This window comes from Protomyctophum parallelum (genome assembly GCF_964188405.1).
Source record: "Protomyctophum parallelum genome assembly, chromosome: 3".
In the NCBI taxonomy this organism is placed as follows: Eukaryota; Metazoa; Chordata; class Actinopteri; order Myctophiformes; family Myctophidae; genus Protomyctophum; species Protomyctophum parallelum.
Genome location: NC_139698.1, coordinates 32,331,419 through 32,355,716, shown reverse-complemented (window position 1 = coordinate 32,355,716; position 24,298 = coordinate 32,331,419). Strand labels below are relative to the sequence as shown.

At 40.5% G+C, this 24,298-nt stretch overlaps 2 protein-coding genes across 5 annotated transcripts; both read left to right on the top strand.

The window, feature by feature from the left end:
• Nucleotides 1-145: 145 nt before the first annotated feature.
• On the top strand, nucleotides 146-12,952 carry LOC310856779 (grainyhead-like protein 2 homolog). 4 transcript variants are annotated; one of them, XM_083762257.1, is made up of 14 exons: nucleotides 146-442; nucleotides 1,122-1,311; nucleotides 1,615-2,075; nucleotides 2,312-2,468; nucleotides 2,774-2,885; nucleotides 3,792-3,886; nucleotides 8,768-8,926; nucleotides 9,188-9,245; nucleotides 9,765-9,904; nucleotides 10,044-10,081; nucleotides 11,301-11,392; nucleotides 11,659-11,744; nucleotides 11,981-12,045; nucleotides 12,150-12,952. In XM_083762257.1, exons 1-14 carry the CDS (start codon nucleotides 429-431, stop codon nucleotides 12,262-12,264), a joined length of 1,782 nt encoding a protein of 593 aa, XP_083618383.1. In that variant the 5' UTR covers nucleotides 146-428; the 3' UTR covers nucleotides 12,265-12,952. The 4 variants fall into 4 exon arrangements, 3 of the variants coding, with proteins under 3 accessions (XP_083618383.1, XP_083618382.1, XP_083618381.1); XM_083762256.1 differs by having other exon boundaries at nucleotides 2,312-2,573; nucleotides 11,304-11,392; XM_083762255.1 differs by having other exon boundaries at nucleotides 2,312-2,573.
• A 1,660-nt stretch (nucleotides 12,953-14,612) lies between these two features.
• Nucleotides 14,613-15,077, top strand: LOC310856660 (transmembrane protein 50A-like; the record flags this gene model as incomplete). The annotated part of the gene is made up of 1 exon (XM_083762132.1): nucleotides 14,613-15,077. One exon carries the CDS (start codon nucleotides 14,613-14,615, stop codon nucleotides 15,075-15,077), a length of 465 nt encoding a protein of 154 aa, XP_083618258.1.
• Between the last annotated feature and the right edge of the window lie 9,221 nt (nucleotides 15,078-24,298).

Genomic DNA, 24,298 nt, shown 5'->3' with positions numbered 1-24,298 from the left:
TATATATTCTAAACTACAGACTGGACGTTTTACCTGCCCTGTACAGATACGTCAGTTGATTTAAGAGAGGCGGGGCTATGAGGCTTGAGGAACCCCTAACCAATCAAAAGCAACCTTTGTTTCCTTGTTTACATATCATCAGGTGTTCCACTCTAGAGCGCAGTGTGCCTCATCTTGCAAAACTTTTTTTTACACACGGCAAATGGACCTGAATCATAAAATAAACGTGGGTTTGCTGGTGTATCGTTGATTCAGACTTGTAGTAAATGTTTTCACTGCGACCTGTGACGAACGGCGGCGCCAGCTTTAATCAAACATAGTTTTTCTCTCACCTTCCGACCGTCTTCCTTTGAGTCTCGAACCCACATAAATTCACCTGCACAAACTAGAAAGTCTTGTTTCTCAGGCAAGCTCTCCCTGGAAACAGCATGGACCTGGACAGGTAATAACTTCTATAAGATTCCGTTATAGTTTGTGAGCGATACGTAACACGTTTTCAATAGATTTGAATCAATAGTAATCAATAGATTCGAGTAATCAATAGGCCTATGTCTCAAATTACACATTTTCTTACTGCATTAATTGACCTGAAATAACTAAATAATTTTTTATTTATGCACATACAATAGGCAAGATGCTTTTTGAAATGAAGTGAAATGTAGGCTATTGAAGACAAATAGTTGATTATGTTCAGAATTGTTGATTATGAGTAAAATCCCATCATTTGATTTGTGTGCATAGTTTTAGTCCTTCTTTAACCTTGCAGAGTAAGAGCACTGTAGGGTAGTTACCTTGAATAGTTGGATAGCGTCTCTCTTGTAACTAACTTAGGCTAGCTACTCAATGAATATTGTCATTTTGTCAAGACATATACAAGGCAAATTGATTGTGTTGTAACTTGTATTTGCCTTAGTTCAAATGGGAATATTGAGCAATTATTTCTTAAGTTAAAAGAGATCCTACATACGAACACATCTCACAGGGAGGGCAGCTGTATAGAAGTCTGGTGAGAAACAGCCTGGGGCGGATATGGTGTTTGGCAGGCGTGCCCTCTTTAATGACAGATATGCTTAATAATAACAACTCATGGTCTCTCTCTCACCATTGTTAATATTCTTCAGTAAACGGTTAGTGGTAGTGGTGCCAAATGAGCTGGCAATGACGCCCTGTAGAAGAATTTTCAACCATGAGGATGAGGCATGGAAGACCTACCTGGAGAACCCACTGACTGCTGCCACCAAGGCCATGATGAGCATCAACGGAGATGATGATAGTGCAGCCGCTCTGGGTCTGCTCTATGACTACTACAAGGTGTGAACCAACTAAAGCACGCCACACTTTATACAATTTAGGTTGAAAACCAGAACTTATGACGAACGACACATGAGAAAGCATGAATTGGTTATTTAATTTGAATGAATAGAGGAATATTATTTACTGTGTGTGTGTGTGTGTGTGTGTGTGTGTGTGTGTGTGTGTGTGTGTGTGTGTGTGTGTGTGTGTGTGTGTGTGTGTGTGTGTGTGTGTGTGTGTGTGTGTGTGTGTGTGTGTGTGTGTGTGTGTGTGTGTGTGTGTGTGTGTGTGTGTGTGTGTGTGCGTGCGTGCGCTTGAAAGGTTCCTAGAGAGAAGAGACTAGTAGCCAGCACCATTAAACAGACAGAAGATTCTGGGAACTTGGAGACAATGCTGGACTCTCATCTTCAGGATCTCATGCCGGTGAATCTCTCTGTAAACGGTTCCACTACTACAACAGAACATCAGGGGCACGGCACAAAGTATGGAATTAGTGGGCTAACAGGAGAGGTCAGAAGAGGAGCTGGAGTTGGTGTGGGGGAGAGTGCGATCTCCCTAGCGCTGGTCAAGGCAGAGGGTCACACATCCACATCAGCATTGATGAACTCCTATTCAGGGGGTTCCTGCAAAACGGAAGGGAGAGAACAGATTAGGATGATCTATGAACAAAACCATTGCAATATGTCTGGTTTCTTGAAAGATGAGCTGAGAAGCACCCCAGCCAACACCTTTGAGGACCCGTACTGTGGAGCAGTCAATGAATTATACTACAGCCAACCAGGGTACGTCAGACATTTTTAGTATCCAGATTCAGAAACAAATGCAATAGTTGCATTTGACATTTCACAGATGCAGACTTATGGGTACTGACTCCGCTTTCTAGTTGTGATGATTCCGTTTCATACTTCATTCATCCTATATTAAAATAGCCTAGTAATACAAAAGGCTTAAAGGCTTAACTCTTCTTCATGATTTCCCCTTAAAAGTTCTACTTAAACATGTTCTTATTTACTTTCAGTATCACCCTCCAGTACTCTCTGGAGGCCAGTATGTCCCTGCGCCAGCGTCAAGGAGATGGCCCCATGGCATACCTGAACCGGGGTCAGTTCTATGCCGTGACGTTGAGTCAAACTGGAGTCCGAGCATGCCTGCATGATTCGGGAAGCAAAGTGCGGGTGAGTGGATCGCTGCCATCACCCAGGGCTGATACTAGGAACCCATACGGTACAGAGCAATGCGCCATGGGAGTCTCTGAGATGTCACAGCAGAGTGCTGTACAGGTGAGGCCGGGAAAAGGTACATGATGATTAGAGAAGGAGACTACTGACAATAATTTTACATCGCCTTTAAAAATGCAGACTCTTCACTCCATTATGGGTATGTTTATAACACCTGTGATTAATTGAATGGCTCTATTTAATAGATATATTGATGTTTATTATCCTGTTTCAAACTTGAGTATATTTCCATGCTTCTACAGAGTGTTGTTATGGTGGTTTTTGGTGAGGAGAAGGGTAGAGATGAACAGCTGAAGCATTGGAAATATTGGCATTCTCGTCAGCACACTGCAAAACAGAGAGTCCTGGACATCGGTAAGATCAGTCACTGTTATTCTCCATTTTAACATTGTTGAATGCAAAGCTTGTTTTTCAAAAACAACCAGAACCATCTGTGGAGTTGAGAGTAGTTAAGTGGTACAACATATGGGGCCTAGAATGGCATCCGGCCTCGGGTGGGGAACGTCAAGAGGTAGATGATCATACACACAGAAAGAGACAGCAGGTGGCAAACCTACAGGACGCTCCAAGTGAAGGCCTCTGTATTTTCCTGGGGTGAAACCTGACACACTTGGAGCTATTTTGAATAACGGTCTAAATCCAGATTCCCTTAAAAGCCCCAAGGAGCGGTCTGCCGCTGGATTGCTATTTGAATAGACGTTAACGGGATAAATAAGCAGAGGCCTGGGGCCATTATGATCAAAGACAGACAGGCCTTAACTTGTGGTAGTGAATAGAACAGAATGGAATGAACTGCTGGGTGTCAAACACTTTAGGGAGTGCATTACCTGTGGCATGTTTTCAGTATATCTACATGCTATCATGGTCAAAAAGTGTTGGGATTTATTGAAGTGCATCAAATTGTCTTATCTTTGTCTAAGCATATCTGGATTTGTGGTTGAGTTGTTTTGCCGGTCTTTCAATTTAATGTGCCATCATACGTAACGTTTTCAAAGGATGTCGCATGATGGCCTCACAAAGATACATTAGAGAATTTATATTTAACTTTGTTGTGAATTTGCACTATAAATAAACAGATGGTTCTATAATCAAATTCCTAACATCTTCTGTCATCTGGTCTTGTTATCTGAGAAGTTGTTCTTGTGATGCAAGTAATTACTGAAGTGTGTTTGTGCACAGATCCCTGGTCCCCTGAAATGTAAAAAGCAGGGCTGATGATATCTATGTCTAATATCTTGATTCCTGCTTAATCATCTGCAGCTGACTACAAAGAGAGCTTTAACACAATTGGAAATGTTGAGGAAATTGCCTACAATGCTGTCACCTTCACGTGGGACATCAATGAAGAAGCCAAGGTAAAAAACAAACCATACAATAAAAACATTGCTTTTAAAAGTTTGCATGCCGAAAAGTTGGAATAAGTTTGCATGCCTAAAAGTTGGAATTGCTTTCTCTCAAATAAATTAAACTGATTACACTCTTCGAGGGAATTGGAATGATCATCAGAAGGCCTTGTTACATGAAAGTCTTTCATTCTATGGTGTGTGTGTGTGTGTGTGTGTGTGTGTGTGTGTGGAATATAGTCCAGCCAGGTTATGGAGTTTATTGTACTTCACATAACTTTACTGAGCATATGCCATTTCCACCCATCCTCCCCATTATTGTCTTCCAGGACAGAACTAATGGTATGTTGTCTTTGGTCATTCCTCGGACCCCCAGTCCTAGATGCCCTGAGTATACAGCAACAGCATTAAAGAACTGCTCAGATTACACCTAATGTAAAGTTGGTTACTCCCAAAAGAATGAAGAACAAACAAACAGAGTTCGTAGACACAAGGACAGACAAACCAAGCCATGGGAGATTGTGGCTCCCATTTGACCCTAGTGTTCCTCAAACACACCCAGATAATTAATTGCAGTCTTAATTTAGTTTGGCATACACCTCAGTAATGTAACAACTAGGGATGTCCCGATCACGTTTCTTTGCTCCTGATCCGACTGATCATTTGATTTTGAGCATCTACCGATACAGATTTGTCCCGATCCGTTTATGCCATATCCCAAATGACAGACAATGTCCAGTCTAATATCATGATATAATATTGATACTAGGGATGTCCCGGTCACGTATTTTGGCTTGAAAATGATGTGATCTGCCCCGATTTCCGATTACCGACATACAGGGTTGTACCGACATTATCGGGACAACCCTAGTAACAACCTATAGCAGTGATGCTGATCTTGTTAACTTATGTTTACTCATCATTACCTACTGTATTAGATATTTTTGATTAGATTATTTTGCGGAGGTAAACAGGTAAGATTTGAGGCATACTGGCTTCAGAAGTCTCCTTGTATCCCTCACTTAAGCGAATACAGACTCAGGGCTGGATTTTGAAGATGCGTTTTACAATGGGGTAATACATAAATTGCCCTCGCTCTGCGCACATTCGTATTATGAAAGGCATATCGGCCCGTGTTGAACGCACACACATATGGCATACGGCGTTCCTGAATATATTAGCATTGTGGGAGTGTCCATATGTTAATTATTTTCGCTTTGCGCAATTTGCTATTAAGCCCCTTGACCTAAAAACACTCAGCGCATAACGATTAGACGTGGGTCTGACCACCTCATAAACGCAAAAAGCACTGTTTGATTGTACACTTGAGCGGCTCTGGGAGGCTGCTAGAGTGTTGCCATGTCTGTTTATTATAAGCGGCTTCTTTTTCTGTAAAGTTGCTTGTAAATATTGGTAGTTGTACTATTTGTGGTTGCTTTTCTTGTTTCTAAAGTGGTTATTTGGGCTTTTCTCCTAATGTTGTTTAAACCAGTGATCCTCACACAGCACATTCCCATGTCAAGGATCCCCAGATGAATGCATTTGCCCAACTAAGGACGGCTAATCCAAAAATTAAATAAAATTTTTCCAAGATTACTTTTGAAAATAGCAGATCTATACCAGCTCACAATGCATCACATTCATTCATTAAAACTATGAACTCTGACTGCAGGGGGATATATATAATGATCATTATAACAATGTGCAAGAACATATTTAAAAAGAAGGAAGAACTTTATATTTGTGGACAATCAAAATATGTTTTTTTATTTTAATGTGGTGTCATTAAAATTAATCTGGATATGGCAGACTCACTATCTAGAAAATAAAAACATGGCACTTCATTTAAAATAGGTTATGCGCTTATTTTTATAGACCTATTTACTTGTTTCTATGAGACATGGCAACAGCCTCTTTTGCGTCTTTTTTTTGTAAAATGTTGAGATTAGAAACGGCCATAATTATTTTATTTTTCAACCTTAAAAACATCTCCATAATCCGTGGGAAGTTTGCTTTCATATGCTGTATCACACCCGATTCAAGTCTTCTTCAATAAAATGCTAAGAGCGAAGATTTTACTGGTGTTTTTCAATAGAAACAAAATTATTTTGAGGCATAAAGGTGACAGCATGCAGTGCAATAGGAATAATTAACCCAAATGTGACAAAGTCATGTCATGTCTTCTATGGTGCCAGCCTGAAGAAATGTAATACCACGATCCCCAAAGTGCGCATTCCGTATGTGACATCAGCTGACTGGTAAAGAGAATAGTACTGATTGGGTACGTCTCAAACACGCCTTAAACACACCCATGACTAATTCAACGCCGTTTTGCGCAATCCACGGGGTGTTGAAAGCGCTTCTTAACATGCCCAAAATTGCAATATGACATACAACACGCCCCCAGCTCATAAAACTGTATGTATTACCCCATTGTAAAACGCATCTTCAAAATCCAGCCCTTACTGTCAAATAAGCGGCAAGTGCTTTGCATTGACATACAGTTCATTAGGTGTATTAAAGTAAGACATTAACAATAGAGTCCTTGATAAATATTATGGGTATGTAAAAATGGAAAACTGTATAGTTGTTTTTGTTATGAATCTTGCTGTTAAGAATCTGTGGTGTGTGTGTGTGTGTGTGTGTGTGTGTGTGTGTGTGTGTGTGTGTGTGTGTGTGTGTGTGTGTGTGCGCACACACACACACACACACACACAGGCTCTCTCTCTCTCTCTCTCTCTCTCTCTCTCTCTTTCTTTTATCTTGACTTGGATTCTATAGGCCACAAACAGCATAGCACAGAGGTCACTGTTATTAGAGAGGTTTTCAAATGTGTACTGTATGTATGTTCTGTCACCAAGAGTCTTCTGTCTCCAATATTAATTGGGCTCCGAATCAGGCTATAATGAGCTGTGATACAAAAAGGATGCTTGGGGACGAAGGATGAGTTCAACTGTTGCCAAGCAACAATCATTGGCATTAAAGCTGAGCATGAAATGTGCTGGTTGTGCATGGTGTACAATTGCTTGTTGCAGCCTGGCTGGTGTTGTGTTTGTGCGTTTGTGCTAGGTCGAATGGATGACACTATTGCAGACAGTGTTTTATTATTTAGGTGGGCAACTGAATGCTCACACAAAATATTTTGCATATTTATGCAGATATACACTCCTACACAAACATACCCACGCACGCCACAACAACTAGTGCTATGGGTGAAATGCATTATGATTTATGAAGGTGTGTAGGAGGGTTATTTGTGCTTCAGGTCTTTTTCAGCTATCAACCATCACCTTTGCAGGTTCTGACATGATGTTGTTGCTACTCTGTAGTGGGAAAAACATTTTAAGCTGTGCTGAAGAATCTCAACCGTTATCTGTGTTGGCAGGGCTGTTTTACCTGTTCAACTGGAAATGCTGTTAGGAGTTGAGGTAGTTTTGTAGGTTGTGGCGGCTTGGCATAAAACAAGAAATTTAAACTGGTTTAGTTTAGATTTCCAATACTGCATGACATAATTTATTTTCTCATGCCAAGCATAAAAACGTTTTATATAGTTTGTCATATAATATTGAAGATTTATGGTGCGCTGCCTGTTGCATCCTTTAAAAGATGCAGTAGCTTCTAGACAAGCCAATAGTATTTAATTATTTACATTTTGTGTGAAATTTGGTCACCTTTTTTTTTTTGTTTTTTTTTGGGGGGGGGGGGGGGGGGGGGGGGGCGTTGGTTAGCAGACACATGCAGCAAAGGTCATCGGGATTGGGACCTGCCCGACATGCTGTCAGGCTGGATTACCAGCCTAGGTGCCTGGACCGCTCGGCCGGCCCAGGCCACATTTGGCCACCTTAATGATAGAGGTGGAGAGACTTAACGCATTGGCTAACATGCTTAACCCCCTTAAGACATCTAATGAACCAGGTGACCAGAGAGCAAACATTACGCTACTTTGCTTTAGATCTGGCTTCCTGGTTTTCAAACGGCTACATGCGGCTGTTGTGTTCCACATCTGGTTAGCCATCTCAGAGCCAGACTGCTGCTGTAAAACCCACTGAGCCTGTGCTGATGCCAAGACAGATAAGCATGTTTGAAGTGAGTGACAGTGGCTTACATATTATAAGGTTAACTAAAGGGGTGCACAACGATTCGCAACGTAACGAGTTGCAATTTGCAACCACTTACAACAGAATCCCTTTACAACGTTGCTAAACTGGACAGTCCGTCGCTGCGCCAGACAAGTTTAATTGGGGGTGCTGAGGGGGGGGGGGGGGGGGAGGCGTATTAATAATGGGTGTTCCAGAAATTCAACAATTCCGTTGTAGGGGGACGGTCCTTTTATGTGTACCACAAATTACCTCCTAATTTAGACAAGGTTTAGAGCTCTTCATTGCTAGATCTTGACTGGTGAATTCTTGGACCATTTAGAAATGACCAATTTAGTTTAAAAAACAAAGACAACCTTTGATTGATTGATTGAAATATTTATTAACAGTTTGTAGAATTTACAGTACATTTTAAGCACAAACTCAATACAAAGACTGTCAACTGTGAGTGGACGACCCAATTAAGCATTACACTTGTCCACATTGTTCAATTCATCAACCAACTCCTAATGCTTCTTTCCTGGAATTCGTCCCTCACTGTACGACTGTACAAATGCTCAATCAATCATCAATTGAACAATAAAACAACAAAGTATTCACTTTGAGAAGGGCATTTTTCCTTTTTTAGGAAACGAACACAAAACACGAAATCCGTAAATCGGTCAACATTTGTTAATCTTAATAAAATGGGAAGATGGTACCATCCTATTAAACTTCATATCAACTACAGGCGTGCATTTCATGATTGTAATAATTCTAAAACAAGAACACCACAATCCATTCCCTTTTCTCTTAGGTGTTCATCTCTGCCAACTGTCTGAGCACGGACTTCTCCTCCCAGAAGGGTGTGAAGGGAATGCCTCTTATGATTCAGATAGACACCTACAGCTACAACAGCCGCACTAACAGGCCCATCCACAGGGCCTGTTCTCACATCAAGGTCTTCTGTGATAAGGTGAGAGGTCCACCATCTATTGACAATATTGAATATGATCAATTGGTTTGTCCAGAGGTGCCTGCTTCCATTTAGGAATAACATGTTCATATGCTCAGATATTTTAGGCTTTTAGCCCTGCTAGTGACGGGACTTTTAAGGATGGCTACCGCACACAGCAGCACAGGGGCTGCAGGCAGGGCATTTAGACAAGGCCTCTTGCACTTTCTTTTTAGTTTTGTTATTTTGTCATTAATATGACCATATCTGTCCTTTTCATAGGGGGCTGAAAGAAAGATGCGTGATGAGGAGAAAAAGCAGTTAAGCAAAAAGTCAAAAGGTGAGACCAGTATGGAGTTTGTTAGAGTTGTGGTGTGGATCTTTTAAAATATAAAGCCTTTATATATGGTGGGTTCGAATCCACCGTGTACTTTGTCGTACCGGCTTTGTCGGGCTGGGGCGGCACCTGTCAGCAGGGATTATTAGGTGGGAGGAGTAGGACGAAGCCTCTACGACCTCTTGGTGGGGGCTCCTCACTGCAGGTGAGTCGGTAGGATACAACACAGAAATGTGTTGTATAATTTAGTTTTTTGTTATAGTGCTTGGTGTGAATGGTCCTTAAGTCTGTGCCCCACTTGGGCTACCGCACCGCAGTCCAAAAGGTCTGGACACGCCACTGGTCCTCCAGGGCTCTACTTGATGCGCCTTAAATAAGGACACTGGGGTTCAAAGTAATTGTCATTTAATAATTGTTTTGCATGGCACAATTATGAAACAAAATAAACAATGTACTGAATAATTCATTAAGAAAACAAGTAGAAGCAGGTTGGAAATGAACATGCATTTTTCTTTTGACCAGGGAAAAATGGCGACCCAGTGCCAATGATTTCTATGAGGAAAAGTGACAGTGTTCTGTTCAAAACCATGACGGACCTGGACTCCCAGCCTGTCCTCTTCATTCCTGATGTCCACTTTGGAAACCTGCAGCGAGCAGGGCAGGTGAGGGAGAATTCATTAACAGTATCTCATGCAGAGAAACATGCACAATATACACACAAGCACACACACATGTCAGACAAAACAGAGCCCTGGATAGTGCACCAGGATCCAACATTGTATTCTTTAATTCCTTTTGTAGGTCTTTGCCTTTAACACAGACGAGGTTGAGAGAAATGGGTGAGTGGTATGTCGTTTCAGTCTGTGGTATAGTATGTTATTACACCATGCAGCGGTTCCCAAACCTCTTTGGCCATGCACCCCGTTACCTCCCGATCTATAGCTGGAAATACCCCCCGCATGGAAATTTGAAAAATGGAAAATTGCATAATCTATGAGACATTTATTTCCTTTTAATCCACATATATGCACATACTGGTATATAAACCTGAATATGGCATAATATATGCAGCATAGTCTATATTCTGCATATACTTGCCATATATTGGAATAATATGTTGACAATAATATATTTAAAATAAAACCATAGCACCACCATTAGCCTTTCCATGTCACGCACCCCCTAGAAGGAGCTCGCGCACCACAAGGGGTGCACGCACCAGTTTGGGAACCACTGCCTCACTACTTTCACATTCTGCTGATAAAAAAAAAAAGAAGAAATCATGATAAAGTCTTGCACATTTTGCATGCTGTTTTGTTAAAAGTGTTTTGATGATTTAATGCTTTCTGTTCCATAACTGTATATCTTCAGTAATCATTAAAAATCACAGCAGCATGAAATTGCGTGTCCATATCATGCCTGTAAGATTTAGTACCATCATCTCACAGCATGATAGGTTTGGCTGAGAGATGTTAGACACAGCAAATTCATGTTGACGTTCATGTCTTTTTCGGATTTCGGCTATTCCTTCCATGGAAGCGGCTAGCGATGAAGCTAAAATATAAATAATAATAAAAAACTCTGGATTAACACTCATTTATCAAATCTCACTTTATTGTCCCTGGCTACCTGTGCATTATTAAAATAATCTTGTTCTGGCTTCCAAGGAGATAACAATTTCCCTCCCATTTACACGAGTTAATTCAGTGTAGAACTGCTTCCCTCCCAATAACGAGTTACACGAGTTACGTTTTCATTGTTTAATTCGCATTTTTTAATAACTTTTGCTGGGTTGACAGAGTGGGATAGGTGACTCATTCGGATGACGTCACCACAACATTTTCAGTCGCACTGGCATGCAAAGGCTTCTGGGAAATTGAGGCCAAATGAATTCTAATGGCGGTGTGTTGTTGATCGCCACTTTGGATTATTTTCCAACACTACAACAAAGGATCACACCATTTTAAAGCGTATTTTCATGAACGGTTAGTGAACGGGGCATTGCGATTAATTAATTCTGCAGTCAAAGTGATAACTGTGGTGTTTCCTCTGTTTCAGTAGCATTGCAGTCAAGCGGGCTCCATGCCGTACTGAGGAAGTTCTCTGTCCACCAAACCCCAAGAGGTCCAAAGCAGAGATTGCAAGGAAAGGTCTGTGAATATCACTTGACCTTCATCACTCATGCTTAACTGTAGTTTAACAGTTAAATAATTACAGGTGCACTCGCTGTAATTTCCCCTTTATCATTAACTATTAAGTTGCAGGACAACAACAATTTGGATATTAACATGGCCAGTGAGCTAATGCTACAAAGAAATATGCAAAGAGACAAAACGAGAGAGATGTTAACAATACTGTAGTCTCTCGAGACAGACTGTTAAATTAGATTTCTTTCTTTCTTTCCACTCTTCACCAGTTCTGCTGTATGTGAGGAAGGAGAGTGATGACATTTTCGACGCCTTAATGCTCCGGTCCCCAACCGTCGAAGCCTTGATGGAGGCAGTGAGTTGTGCAAATTGACTTTAGTTTACGTAGAGTGTAATATAGTGTGGACGTGCAGATTTTGTTCAGATATAACTGGTTATGTGCTAGACAAGATCAATGTGATTGTCCCTGAAATGTAACATCTTCCTATTAAATGATTTATTTCATTAATAATGACAGTCGGTCAGGTCCCAATTTCAACATCTTTAAAATGCATGCGAATAGAATAAAACGTGCCAATGTGTTTCTCACAGATCTCACAGAAATATGCTGTACCCTTTCACAAGATGTCCAAAGTTTACACAAAAAGCAAAAAAGGGTGAGAAAGAGACCGTATTCACATAGACCAAATGTAAAGACATCACTCTCTGTCGCTTTTACTTTTATCCATGTCTTTATGTGCATCTCTTTAATCTCTCTAAGGATCTTGGTAAACATGGACGACAACATCATTGAGAATTACTCCAACGAAGACACCTTCATCCTGGCTATAGAGAACTCTGCAGACTCTTTTCGGGTCACTCTATCAGAAATCTGATTGTTATAGAGACCTGTGGCGACATATTGATGCTACCCAATTACCCATGCATTTCAAGAATAACTTTTAATATTTTTTTTAAGAAACGACAGAAATATATTACTTTTACATTCAAGACCATTTTCATTGTGGTCAATGCGCGTCTGATGTTTCCTAAGAAGAATTTTCAACTTGCCATGGCTTAGAGACTATTTGACTATTTGTTTGTCAACTCTGAGGAGTGATGATAATGTGGTTCATTCAGATGATCTTCAGTGATTGGAATTGAGCTTATATCACCTTCATATTTACTTTTCAAATGTAGTTTTATTAAGTTTTCTCTGGTGGTGCATGAAACATAAAGTCTTCAACATGCTTCCTTTCTTTCTGCCACTGCATGCTTTATTAATTGCAGCCGAAGGCAAATTACTTTGATATTTATGTTCACATCCATTTTCTTATTTCATTGTGTAGTTCACAGCAAATGCACAACGTTAGAACTTGAGCCCCAACTGGTCTTTACAGTCTGTGACTATTGGATTACCAATGCTAACAGTACAGTGTTTACACCTAGTTCCAAGTGTTCCAAGTGTTTCCATCTGAGTAATCCGTATGAAATGATATGACAGTTTCTCTAGTATTTACTGCTTTGTTACATGTTTTGTATTGTCTCTTTTAAATGATTCAATAAATCTAGTTTTATATACAGCTATATGTCCTTGATTTGGGGTTTGTTGTGGTGGTTTGCAGCTATTCTCTTTCTAGGGCATGGAAAATGCTCTTAAAATAAATAATAAATCTTCTAGACATGATATTGTATGAATTCCCTTTCTGCCTAACTGAGAGTAAGGGTATGGTCCATACCGTGCATTAAAGTGCATTAAAGCTTACTGTTATGGCCTTCACTTTCAACATTTTACAATTGATCGCGTTGAAATGGCAGTGTATCGGAATGGCGGGCTTTGCTAGCAAATATGTCTGGGAAGATCATGGGCATGTCCAACTCCCCCCATCACTCCCCAGGCCATTTTTGAACAAGCAGTAATAAGGCAAGCTCGGAATATTGTATCTGACTATGTATTGAACAGAGAGTACGAGCTAATGCCATCCGGTAGGAGGTATAGAACTCTACGGTGTGTGTATAATAGATTTAATCACTAATTTGTTCCTCTGTCAATCAAAATGCTCAATCAGAGATTGCTAAATGGCAGCAACCATAACTAACTAGATGCACTTTATTAACTAGTTGCACTTTATCAAGGGAATTTGTGCAATATCTCTGTTTTTTATGTTTGTGTGTTTCATGGTGTTTTTCTTTTCCTTCTGAAAGTGTATACAATTATTTGTATGCAGCTGTGACTGTCTCGAAGACAGATTTCTCCTAAGGGAGATAAATAAAGATAACCTTGAACCTTGAATGCTGTTTTGTAACCTTACAATATTTAGTTTTATTATCACAAGCAGTCGGTGGCATCGGTGCTAAGAAAACGGTCTAGATTATTCAATACATAAAGGCTAAGTGCACAAACATTGCAGATTTTTTATAGATTTTTAAGCTGACCCAAAAAATGGTCATTAAATACAGGATATCATACAAAACAAAAAGTGTTCAACAGGTTTTCATTTTTGAGACGTGCTAGCCCCTCCTATGCCCAGCTTTGTGTGTCTGTGTACCACATTTGTGATTATTTGATTGGCTGAGCACGGAATGTGATGTATGATGATAAGAGTGCCCCCACATCACACAAGGGTGATTTTTATTTTCCTCTATTTTTGAGAGGCGAAAGCCCCACCTATGTCCAGCTTTTGGTGTATGTAACCCATTTTTTGTCCCAACACAAATATTAAATGCCATTGACAATGAATGGACAATTTTGAGTTTTTGTGTAAACACAAACATTGCATAACAAACATTGATGAAGGTCAGGACGCAAATTGTGATTGGCCGGAATGAGATTATGTACGATGATAAGAGTGCTCCTCACTTTACACAGGTGTGATATTTTATTTATCACATTATATAGTTATATACCGGTACCTGATCAGGATTTAAAGTACAACAAAATGATACTTTAATGAGATGATGATGCTTGTCTCTACAAAACAGCAAGTATTCAATAATAAGATTGAGTCTACTGTCTAATAAATGAGTGGCTTCCATATAGATCTTGGACTTCAGGTGACTTCTATGATGTCAGTACTGTGACATCAGTCATCTCCATGTTTGGGCAAGGTTTCTGACTAATCCTACTTCCATTGACTTTCTGATATAAAACACGTTAAACTTCCAAATGTTAGCGATTAACATCAGAACGTTCGGAAGCAAAATAAATAAATTGTTTGTGTCCGGGATTTCTACAACAAGGTCAATGTCAGGATTCCTGGATGGAGTACGGTGTGACTGTAATTTGGGAGAGAGAAGAAACCCCATTGCCTCTATAGCAGCTGGAGTTCTGTTCTTCACTGGTTGGTGGATTATCATTGATGCAGCAGTTCAGTACCCAAATCAGGAGCAGTTCCTTCATGCCTATCACACATGTGGAGTCATGGCTACGGTGGCCTTTTTCATGATAAATGCTGTATCAAATGCCCAGGTAATAGGAGACAGCTACAGTGAAGGCTGCATAACACCGACGGGTGCTCGTATTTGGATGTTCATCGGCTTCACACTGTCTTTTGGCTCCCTCATTGCCTCAATGTGGATCCTGTTTGGAGGCTTTGTAGCAACTCAAAAACCTGTTGTGTACCCTGGTGTTGCCATTTTCTTCCAAAATGCCTTCATTTTCTTTGGGGGTTTGTTGTTCAAGTTTGGACGTACAGAGGAACAGTGGTAGTGTGGACTGTCTGTGTTGTACATTGTTATACACACTGCTTTTTTGTATTGTATAAGGCAATATGCTTTAGAGTTTATTAAGCTATATCTATTTTTTATATTGTATCAACACCTCTGCCCCCCTGAACCTCAATGTAGGGGCCCCCTTCTCTACCCATGCACGACTGCTTGGCCACATACACGTCCAAATTAACTGGTCATATTAACTGACGACAACAGTCATAGATAGCCTGATTGATTACTGACGACAGCCTACAGGGAGGAACCTGACCCAATGGTGGCCAAGAGATGAACCTGGTGTCGACAAGTCCAAAGAGCTGATCGTGGACTATACCGGAACACACATGTAGAAAACACACCCCCATCTATATCGATAGTGCCGCAGGTCAGCGACTTGTCCACATCAGTGAGGAACTCACCTGGGACTCTCATCGACCAATTTCTGAATTAAGACACAACACACAACCTCTTACCTCAGGCAACTGAAGAGGTTCTATATGTCCTATGGCTTTTCTACAGAAGTACCACTGAGAGCATATGCACTTGGAGTTGGAACTGTACTGATCTCAACAGCAAAGCAGAGGGTTGTGTGGAGCTGTCCTCCATTCAGGACGGCTTGTCAGCAAATCTACTCTCACCTATGGTCATGAAGTGTGGGTCATGACCGAAAGAATAAGTTTGCGAATACAAGCGATAGGGTTCAGTCACATGAGAGAGACTCAGAGTAGAGTCGCTGCTTCTTCGCCTGGAAGGAGCCAGCTTAGGTGGTTCGGGCATCTAGTTAGGATGCCTCTCGGGCGTCACCCTAGGAGGTCCTTGAGACACGTCCCACTGGGAGGAGACCAAGGTGCAGTTGGAAGAAACACATCGACTCACTGGCCTTGGAACATTTCGGGATCCCCCAGGAGAAAGTCACTAATGTAATGTTGCTCTGGAGAGGGAAGTCTGGAACACTCTGGTGGAGCGGTTACCCCCGCAACCTGACTACGGATAAGCGGTTGAAGATGGTAAATGGTAAATGGTGCATTTATATAGCGCCTTTATCCAAGGCGCTTTACAGAGATTGTGCATTACATTCACCCATTCACACACACATTCATACACCGATGGCAGCGGAAACCATGCAAGGCACCAACTAGCACATCGGGAGCAATTAGGGGTTCATTGTCTTGCTCAAGGACACTTCGACAGTAACTCTGGGGGAGCCCGGGTTCGAACTGGCAACCTCACGGTTACCATCCGGCACTCTACCCCTGAGCCACCGCCGCCCCAGATGGATGGATGGATGGATGTCAGCAAATCTTACAGGCTTATCAAAGTTTCTAACCACCTCAACCATGGACTGTTTCTGGACAATTAGGCATATGAATGAACTGGCCAAAGAAAATAAAAATAACACTTGTGTGAAGTGAGGGGCGCTCTTATCATCACATTCCGGCCAATCATAATTTGATTTTATCCTCAATTCCATCGTACACACAGACACAGAACGTTGGCTATAGGAGGGCCTCTTGCATATGACTTTTTCCTGGATCCTTTTTTAAACCATTTTTGCTAGTAGACTATGCAGGCTAAAAGCCTCAAATACAAACAGAATAAAAGTTAGAAAGAGTATAATATCCAAAACCATAATAATAATAATAATAAATGTAATAATATTATTATTATTATTTCAATACAGATTGTCATATTGGCTGTTTGAACTATATTGAAAGTAGCAGCAACTAGCTAAATTGTGTTTTGTAATAATATTTTTGTAGAAATATTTTCATAATTTACCTGGAGCTTGTTGTCAGTAGGTAAACCTTGTAGTACCATTTCATCATATTGATATTGAACCATGATGAATTCCTGTTCTGTTCTTTAGCTACATAGAAATGTCTATTTGTATGTCTCTAAATGTTTTGATGAATTGAACAATGTGGACCCTGTTGTAAACAAGTGTAATGCTTAATTGGGTCGTCCACTCACAGTCTTTGTATTGAGTTTGTGCTTGAAATGTACTGTAAATTCTGCAAACTGTTAATAAATATTTCAATCAATCAATCAAAACCGACAGTAGGCCTATGGAATTTTGTTCCATACTGCCCTCTACCAAAAGAGGTCGCTCTAGTTAACATCATGCATGACTCCTCCTTGTTGCCAGGCACTGCAGTGCAGAGACCTGTTTGACGAGACGGGTGTATAGCGGGCCAGCCACAGCACTAGACTAGCAACAATTGGGCTCAGAAGGGCAGTCGATTGATTGATTGATTGATTGATTGATTGATTGATTGATTGATTGATTGATTGATTGATTGATTGATTGATTGATTGATTGATTGATTGATTGATTGATTGAAGTAGTTAATTGTTTGCAGAATGGGTAGCCTACATTTCACATGAAAGCACAACTCAATACAAAGACTGTTACTGATGCATGTGGAGTCCACATTGTGGACGACACTGATAAAACATTACACTTGTTTACAACAGGGTCCACCTTTTCCAATTCTTCAGAACATTTAGACCAGAACAGGCCAATCATCATTTCTATTATTTTGTGCCTTTTCCTTGTCACAGGTAATATTTAAATAAACAAGCAGTCCTGAAAGGACTTAGTCCTTTATTTTTTTGTCTGTTTTCTTCTTCTTCTCCAAAAATAGCAGTTCTTCCTGGTCGGTTTTCGTGAAACTCGGAAATATGGTAGAGGGCCATGCCAATTGCCAAACGATGAGGATGCGAAGCCCACAACCATTGGCCAAAGGGTGGCACTATAGCACTCAAATGAAAATGCAAACTTTGAACGCGCATAGCTCATGGTTTGACCGTTGGCACTTGGCAATGAAACTTCAACACACATAGGCCTATGCGTCTCCTCATACCGAACAAGTTTCGTGCTTTTTTCGCCATTTGCAGGAAATGCACGAAAGGTAGTACTTTTTTAAAGTAAAAGAATGATGGCTTTATGAGCCAATGAAAATTGCCGTTTTGTGAAAATTCTAATATTCTAATATTCCCTAATACATACATGCAGATATGCTTATGCATATCTACAGTATGGTAGTAGGGTCATGCCAAATAGCACAGTCCTACTCCAATTGGTCAAAGGGGTGTGCTATGGCAAAAAAAATTAAGTGAAACATTTGAACAGGCCTAACTCATGCCTTGTTTGGCCAAAATTCATGGGACTTGTTTCCACATGTTCCTTGACTCATGGGGAACACATCTGTTACTTTGACCAGTAAGCTCCGCCCTCAGATTTCCCGCCACTTTGAGCAGTTTAAAAAACACTTTTCTGGCTGTTGTTTTGAGCAATTTGCGTTTGTACCTAAAAACATGAACAGCGAACACACTTTAGTAATCCCTAATGACATGCCCAAAGGCATGACACACATAATTGTCATTAAAAATGTACCCCAGCCAACATGGCAACCCAAAAATGGCAACCCATTTCAACCTGTCAATCACAGCAGTATAAGGGTGACATCAGTTCCTACTCCTCTTCCCACTTCCACCTCCATTCCAAGATGGCAGCATGGCAGCAGCATTGGATTCCTCCTGCTGATTCTTCACTCCTGTGCTAGTCTTTTATTACTTAGCAGTGAGTTATTTAGGCGTGGTGTCTTTATCATTGGATGAATTGGTTGACTTGTTATTTTAGTTATTAGGTATTTGAGTTTTCACTTTTTTTCATTTATTGCATTTATGGTGCTTTTGTTTGAATAAGACTAATATTATGAAATACTTTTTGTATTTTCTAAGACAATTAAAGCATTCATGCTAGAACACGTGTATAAAGATCCTGATCAAATCAAGTTCTTTACTCATGAATTGATAGTTTATTTGATGTTGTACAACAGTGATTTTGAAACAAACAGTGATTTGGACACCTGGCCGGTCAGATTTTGTGTCCTGAAAGGATTCCCTTCCATGGATGGTTCTGGTGAGCCGACCTGGAACTCTGAACTACGGGTCTAGTAGGACTATAGTAAATAATAAAAAAATTAATCGCTATAAAATTTTGTAAAGAAATACATATTTAGCCCCATGCTCGAATGCCCCCGCCCCCCTGTCAAAAACAGCTAAAATCCCTAAAACAAAAGAAAGCAGTAAATGAAATAATTAACACTCATCTTTTAGCTTCTCTAATAACAACCTAAAACATGAACCTTGGTTGAAAAAAACTAAAGTTGTCCTTTAAAGGGGCCCCCATTTGTTTGTTGTTTTTCATGAATGTTCAAAGGTTTTATGACATTCATTTTCATTTTAGGTTTTATGACCTCAATTACACACAAAAAACCTGAACTTTGAACATTCAGTGGATTTTCTGTGGTCTGAAGTTTTCTTTGGGGTTTTTTGGGCCTTTTGAGCTACAATGAAAACAGGCAACACAGTGAAACAGTGACATCTGCTGGCAAATCACATTGACATATGGGAAAGTTCATGTTTTTTGGGTGCAATTGAGATTAGAAAACCTAAAAAAAACAAGAACAATTCCAAAACCTTTTTTTTTAATGTCACAATCCCTTTAAGTTTAATAATATTTTTTTCAGTTAACCTTTAATCCCTGTTTCCGACTCATTTCATTGGTTTTCACTCACTCCATTGAGCTCCTCATCTGAATCTGGTACATTTTCTGGTTTTCATTTCAATTCATTTATCTTTATACCCACCTTATCATTAGTTATCCTTGCCCAACTTGCTACAAAAACATTGAATTTGCTGTTAACAATAGTAGAACTGATTGTGTCCAGTTAGCTCTGTAGGTAGAGCTCTTGCCACAAGGTAATAAGTTCAAATCCGGGCACTGCCAACTCTGTACGAGTCTTTTCACAAGTTCAGTCTTCCATGTTTCTATGGCTTATGATCTGCAGTAAAGGCCGTCGGGATCAGGAGTCGAACCCTCGGCACACTGCCAGACCGGATTACCTGCCAAGGTGCCTGGACCGCTGAGCCAAGGCCCAGGCCAGCAAATACATTCTTGGTGTCGTAATAAAGATTCATTTCAAGGTTGGAATAAGGTCAGTAACTGGAATAAAGGATTTAGAATATCTCATGGTCGCAGCTTACGTATTTCCTGTAGGCCGACTCTACATGGCTGCAGGGTTTAAACCTGCACCAGGTGCACCTCTTCTACTACAGTGAACGGTAGAGTGACTGATGTTAGTCTGCCTCAAATGTTACTCTTTTACCTGCTTTTTACTAACTCTAACATTATAAAGATGCACAGAACATCGAGATGAACCTGTGTAGTTTATGGTTGCTCCAACAGTAGTCGCAACATTCCCCAAAAAAAACTGAATGTCAAAATATCCGCCGCGGTGGTTGAGACCAGAGCCTTAGAGTAATGGTTGAGACGAAGCAGTGAAAGGTCCTGAAAGTCTTACCCAATACTCAATCTTTCTGTTTTATGAACACAAGGCTGCTGTTTTATACCTCATACTTTAAATGAATTCAGGAGCAGAGAGCTTTAGGACTCAGAGCAGCAGTGGTGAGTGCTCTGCTTGCGCACAAGTAGGCCATGTAAGTTGGCTTCTCAAGAGTGCATTTCTAGTTTTCTGAACTGCATTCACATCAAGTTCTTCTATAGCATAACAATATAGGGAATGTGTGGGACAGTAACTGGAGCAGATAGGTTGTTTATCGACCTGAAGGTAACAGATGACAAGTATTAAATAAAACGATAGTCCTATATACTTTACCACATAAGTTGCCATTACTGGTCTCTGTTGTTTTTTTTTACTGCAATCTTTTTCTTTTTTTTTTGACACAAATGCCTGAACAAAGGCCTTCAAGTATGCATTTTGAAAGCAAGCATCCGATTCCAAAGTCACCAATGCCTCAAGAGCTGGTTACTGGTGTGGATGCATAATAAATTGGTTGCTCTATAGTCATGCGGTCTAATTTAGCAATTGATTTATGGACAATGTTTTGATGGTACTCGCTAGTTTGCCTATACTGTAATTCATGCTTTTTCTTTTGGTCAGGCTAGCAGGAAATTGTCCTCACTTGACTGCAATTAAATTTGGCGTAATGATTCAAGATATATTAATTGCACCTAAGCTTTGCTATGCCAATTGTGATAGTCCATACATTTAAGATTCAAGGTTGTGCTTTATTGTTACATCTTGTGTACAGGTAGCCTACATTTTGGTTTGGCTTCCTTCAGACAATGCAGCAACATGGATAATAAAAACCACAGAATGATGATAAATAACGGAATATATATATATTTTTAAGTTGTTTTAATTTTACAATAAAGCATACAAAATACTTGACTTACACAAAAGAAAAACAAACACAACACCCCTCCACATTCTGTTGTTTACAATAGTGATTATATCATCTGTAATGTACTATTACAAATTGTTATTGCAACCATCCTTTAATATACGAATAAAAGTAGTCCCATATTTCATGGAACTTTCCTTTGACATTGTTGTTCCTGGCAATTGAGTATTCGAAAGATGCAGTTTCAGTCATAAGTTGGGTCCAGTCTGTGTATCAACCTAGCTGCAGTGATGAGGCCTGCAGTCACTAATGCACATTGTCGGGAAAGGATTTAAAGAGTGCAAAAAAGAGAATAAAATACATGCATATCTCTGGTTATGTGATATTTGTATCTTCTCATTAATAAATAAGGCCAAGATGGTTATACATAGGATAGGAAAATACTCCTCCAAAACCCTCTAATGTATTCTGAGTGAATACATTTGCACTCAACCTGCAATCCTGCACTGACTTTTTTAAACACCTTATGTATTATTTTTAATTACCCAATGAGCAGTTAAAGCTGCAGAGTGTGTTTCCCTAAGTCTGCTATGTACAACAAACATGACAGTTGAACAGTCAGGGTGCTGTAAGTCTACTCATGACACACCCACCCTTGACACTATTCACTCACTGTATGTCCTCTGTGGAGTCCTTGTTGTAGAGCAAAGTGCTGATTGCAAATGGCCTATTCCTCTTTCCTATGATTCTGTGAGAAACTAGGAGTGAATTCTGAAGAACTATTGTATTGATAATGGCATGATGATGCTTTTATGAAACCCGGCCATCACCCACATCAGTGAAATACCTGGGTTGTATTTTGGAGGGTAACTTATAAGACGGCCGTAGCATGGCCAGCAAGGTGCTAAACAAGGTCTCCGGACTGACTACGTTTCTAGCTCGAACAGCAAGATACATGGATCGGGAGACGAAATTATCCTGTGCCACTTTGATTTCGCATGTACATCTTGGTTCGAGGGCTTAAGTCCTTTAAAACAAAGCTACAGTCAGCTCAAAATAGACTGATTAGGGTTATACTAGGGATGGGACCCAGAACCCATATAGGAAGGAACCAGTTCGGAGAGCTGAACTAGCTCCCAGTAGAATCCAAGGTTACAATGGCTAGACTAACCATGGTCCATAAAATTAAATAAACAGTTTTAAGAACATGTTTCAGGCAGGTAAACAAGGTACACAATCATTTCACCAGAGCCAGTATTGCAGATTATGGTGCTTCCTGCTTTTCAAAGTAAAGTGGGCAAAGGCTCATTCATTTACAGTGAAACAGCCTAAACCAGTGTTAAACTGACATCCAATCTGAGGTCATTTAAACAGAAGACAAACTACGGCTACTGGAAAAGGTTCCCCTATAAAGGGTCATCTTAGAGGGAAAGATAGGGACGTACATGTTGTGTATGTAATTATGTGTATGTATGTTAGTTGCTGCGAGAGTGAGGTCTAGCCAACACCAACTCGGGATTCCTGGATCGCTGCCCTCTACAAATTCCTATCCAACATCAGGTTCTTGAGCTCTGCAGTGTTGTTAGCCAAGCTGTCGCGCCGCAACACGTCTACATAGGTGGTACACTCCCATAGAGTCAATTTACTTGCCTCAAGTTCTGGGTGCCTGACGCAGTGCCCTGCCAGCCTCATCCTTCTCTCTCTGACTGTCCGTGACCCGTGGTACAGTAGGTCCCCATAGAGGTCCACATTTCTTTTTTTTATGTTTTTTTCGCCTTTATTTTATTTTATTTTTTTATGGAGGGACAGACAGGAGGCTGACAGGAAATGGGGAGAAAGATGGGGGGGTGACATGCAGTAAAGGCCGCCGAGATCGGGAGTCGAACCCGCGCTTACCAGCAAGGTGCCTGGACCGCTGAGCCACGGCCCAGGCCAGAGGTCCACATTTCTGATGCTGTCCGTCCATGTGACACCTAGTGCCATTCGTAGCATTCTTGTGTAGACTCCATCCAGGGCTTTTTCCTGTTGTACTGTAAGGGACCGGGTCCATGTCTCGGCTGCATACACCAGTACTGACTCCACAGTAGCTATGAACAGCCACCTCTTAAAGGTATATTCAGTGATTTCACTCAAAAAAACGTAGGTTTCGTTTTTGGCTGTGGGACCCAGCCTTTCGTCCAATCAGGATAGAGAGTCAAAAACGAAACCTAAGGTTTTTTGACCCCCAGGGGTTAACTGGGGACAGGGAGGAACTCCTTATATGGCCAGCACACTCTATAGTAGGGAGGACTATCGCAACAAAACAAAAAAATAAGTGATATTTGAATTAAGTGAAATCACTGAATATACCTTTAAGGACTTCTCCCATTGTGATGTATTTTAAAGTATTCTTCCGTTCAGTGTGAGAGGACCTTAGTGGAAATAAGTCTTCGGACTTTACTGTTCTCATGGTGAGGCAAGAACCTTCGAGAGGCTGATGCTGCCTTGGCTGCCAAGCGATGTTGAGGACCTATACATGGAGTTCCTATGACTGTCCAATGATAGTGTTTTATTATGATTGCTTTTCTAAATAAATCAAATCAACGTGCAGCACACTCATTTGTGCTTTCCCCTCAAGATGGTGTTAAGTTTCTAATTGAAATTGTATTGACCCACGACATATTGTAAATAGATTGTACGCATGCACGCACGCATGCACAAACGCACACACGCACGCACGCGCACACACACACACACACACACACACACACACACACACACACTTGAATTATTTTATTTGGATCTGCACGAGGCGTAATACAATAGACCCAAACACTGATCAGAATTAGTTTATACATTATATGGTCCAACCAGATATAGCTGCTGCACATGCTTAACACACAGAGGGAAAAGAAGAGAAAAAAAAATATATATAGCACATTGTTTACATACTATTACTTGACACTACTAGACAGGATGTTTGTTTTGGGGGGTTTTTTAAGCCACTTAGGGATAAATTAAACAACGCCT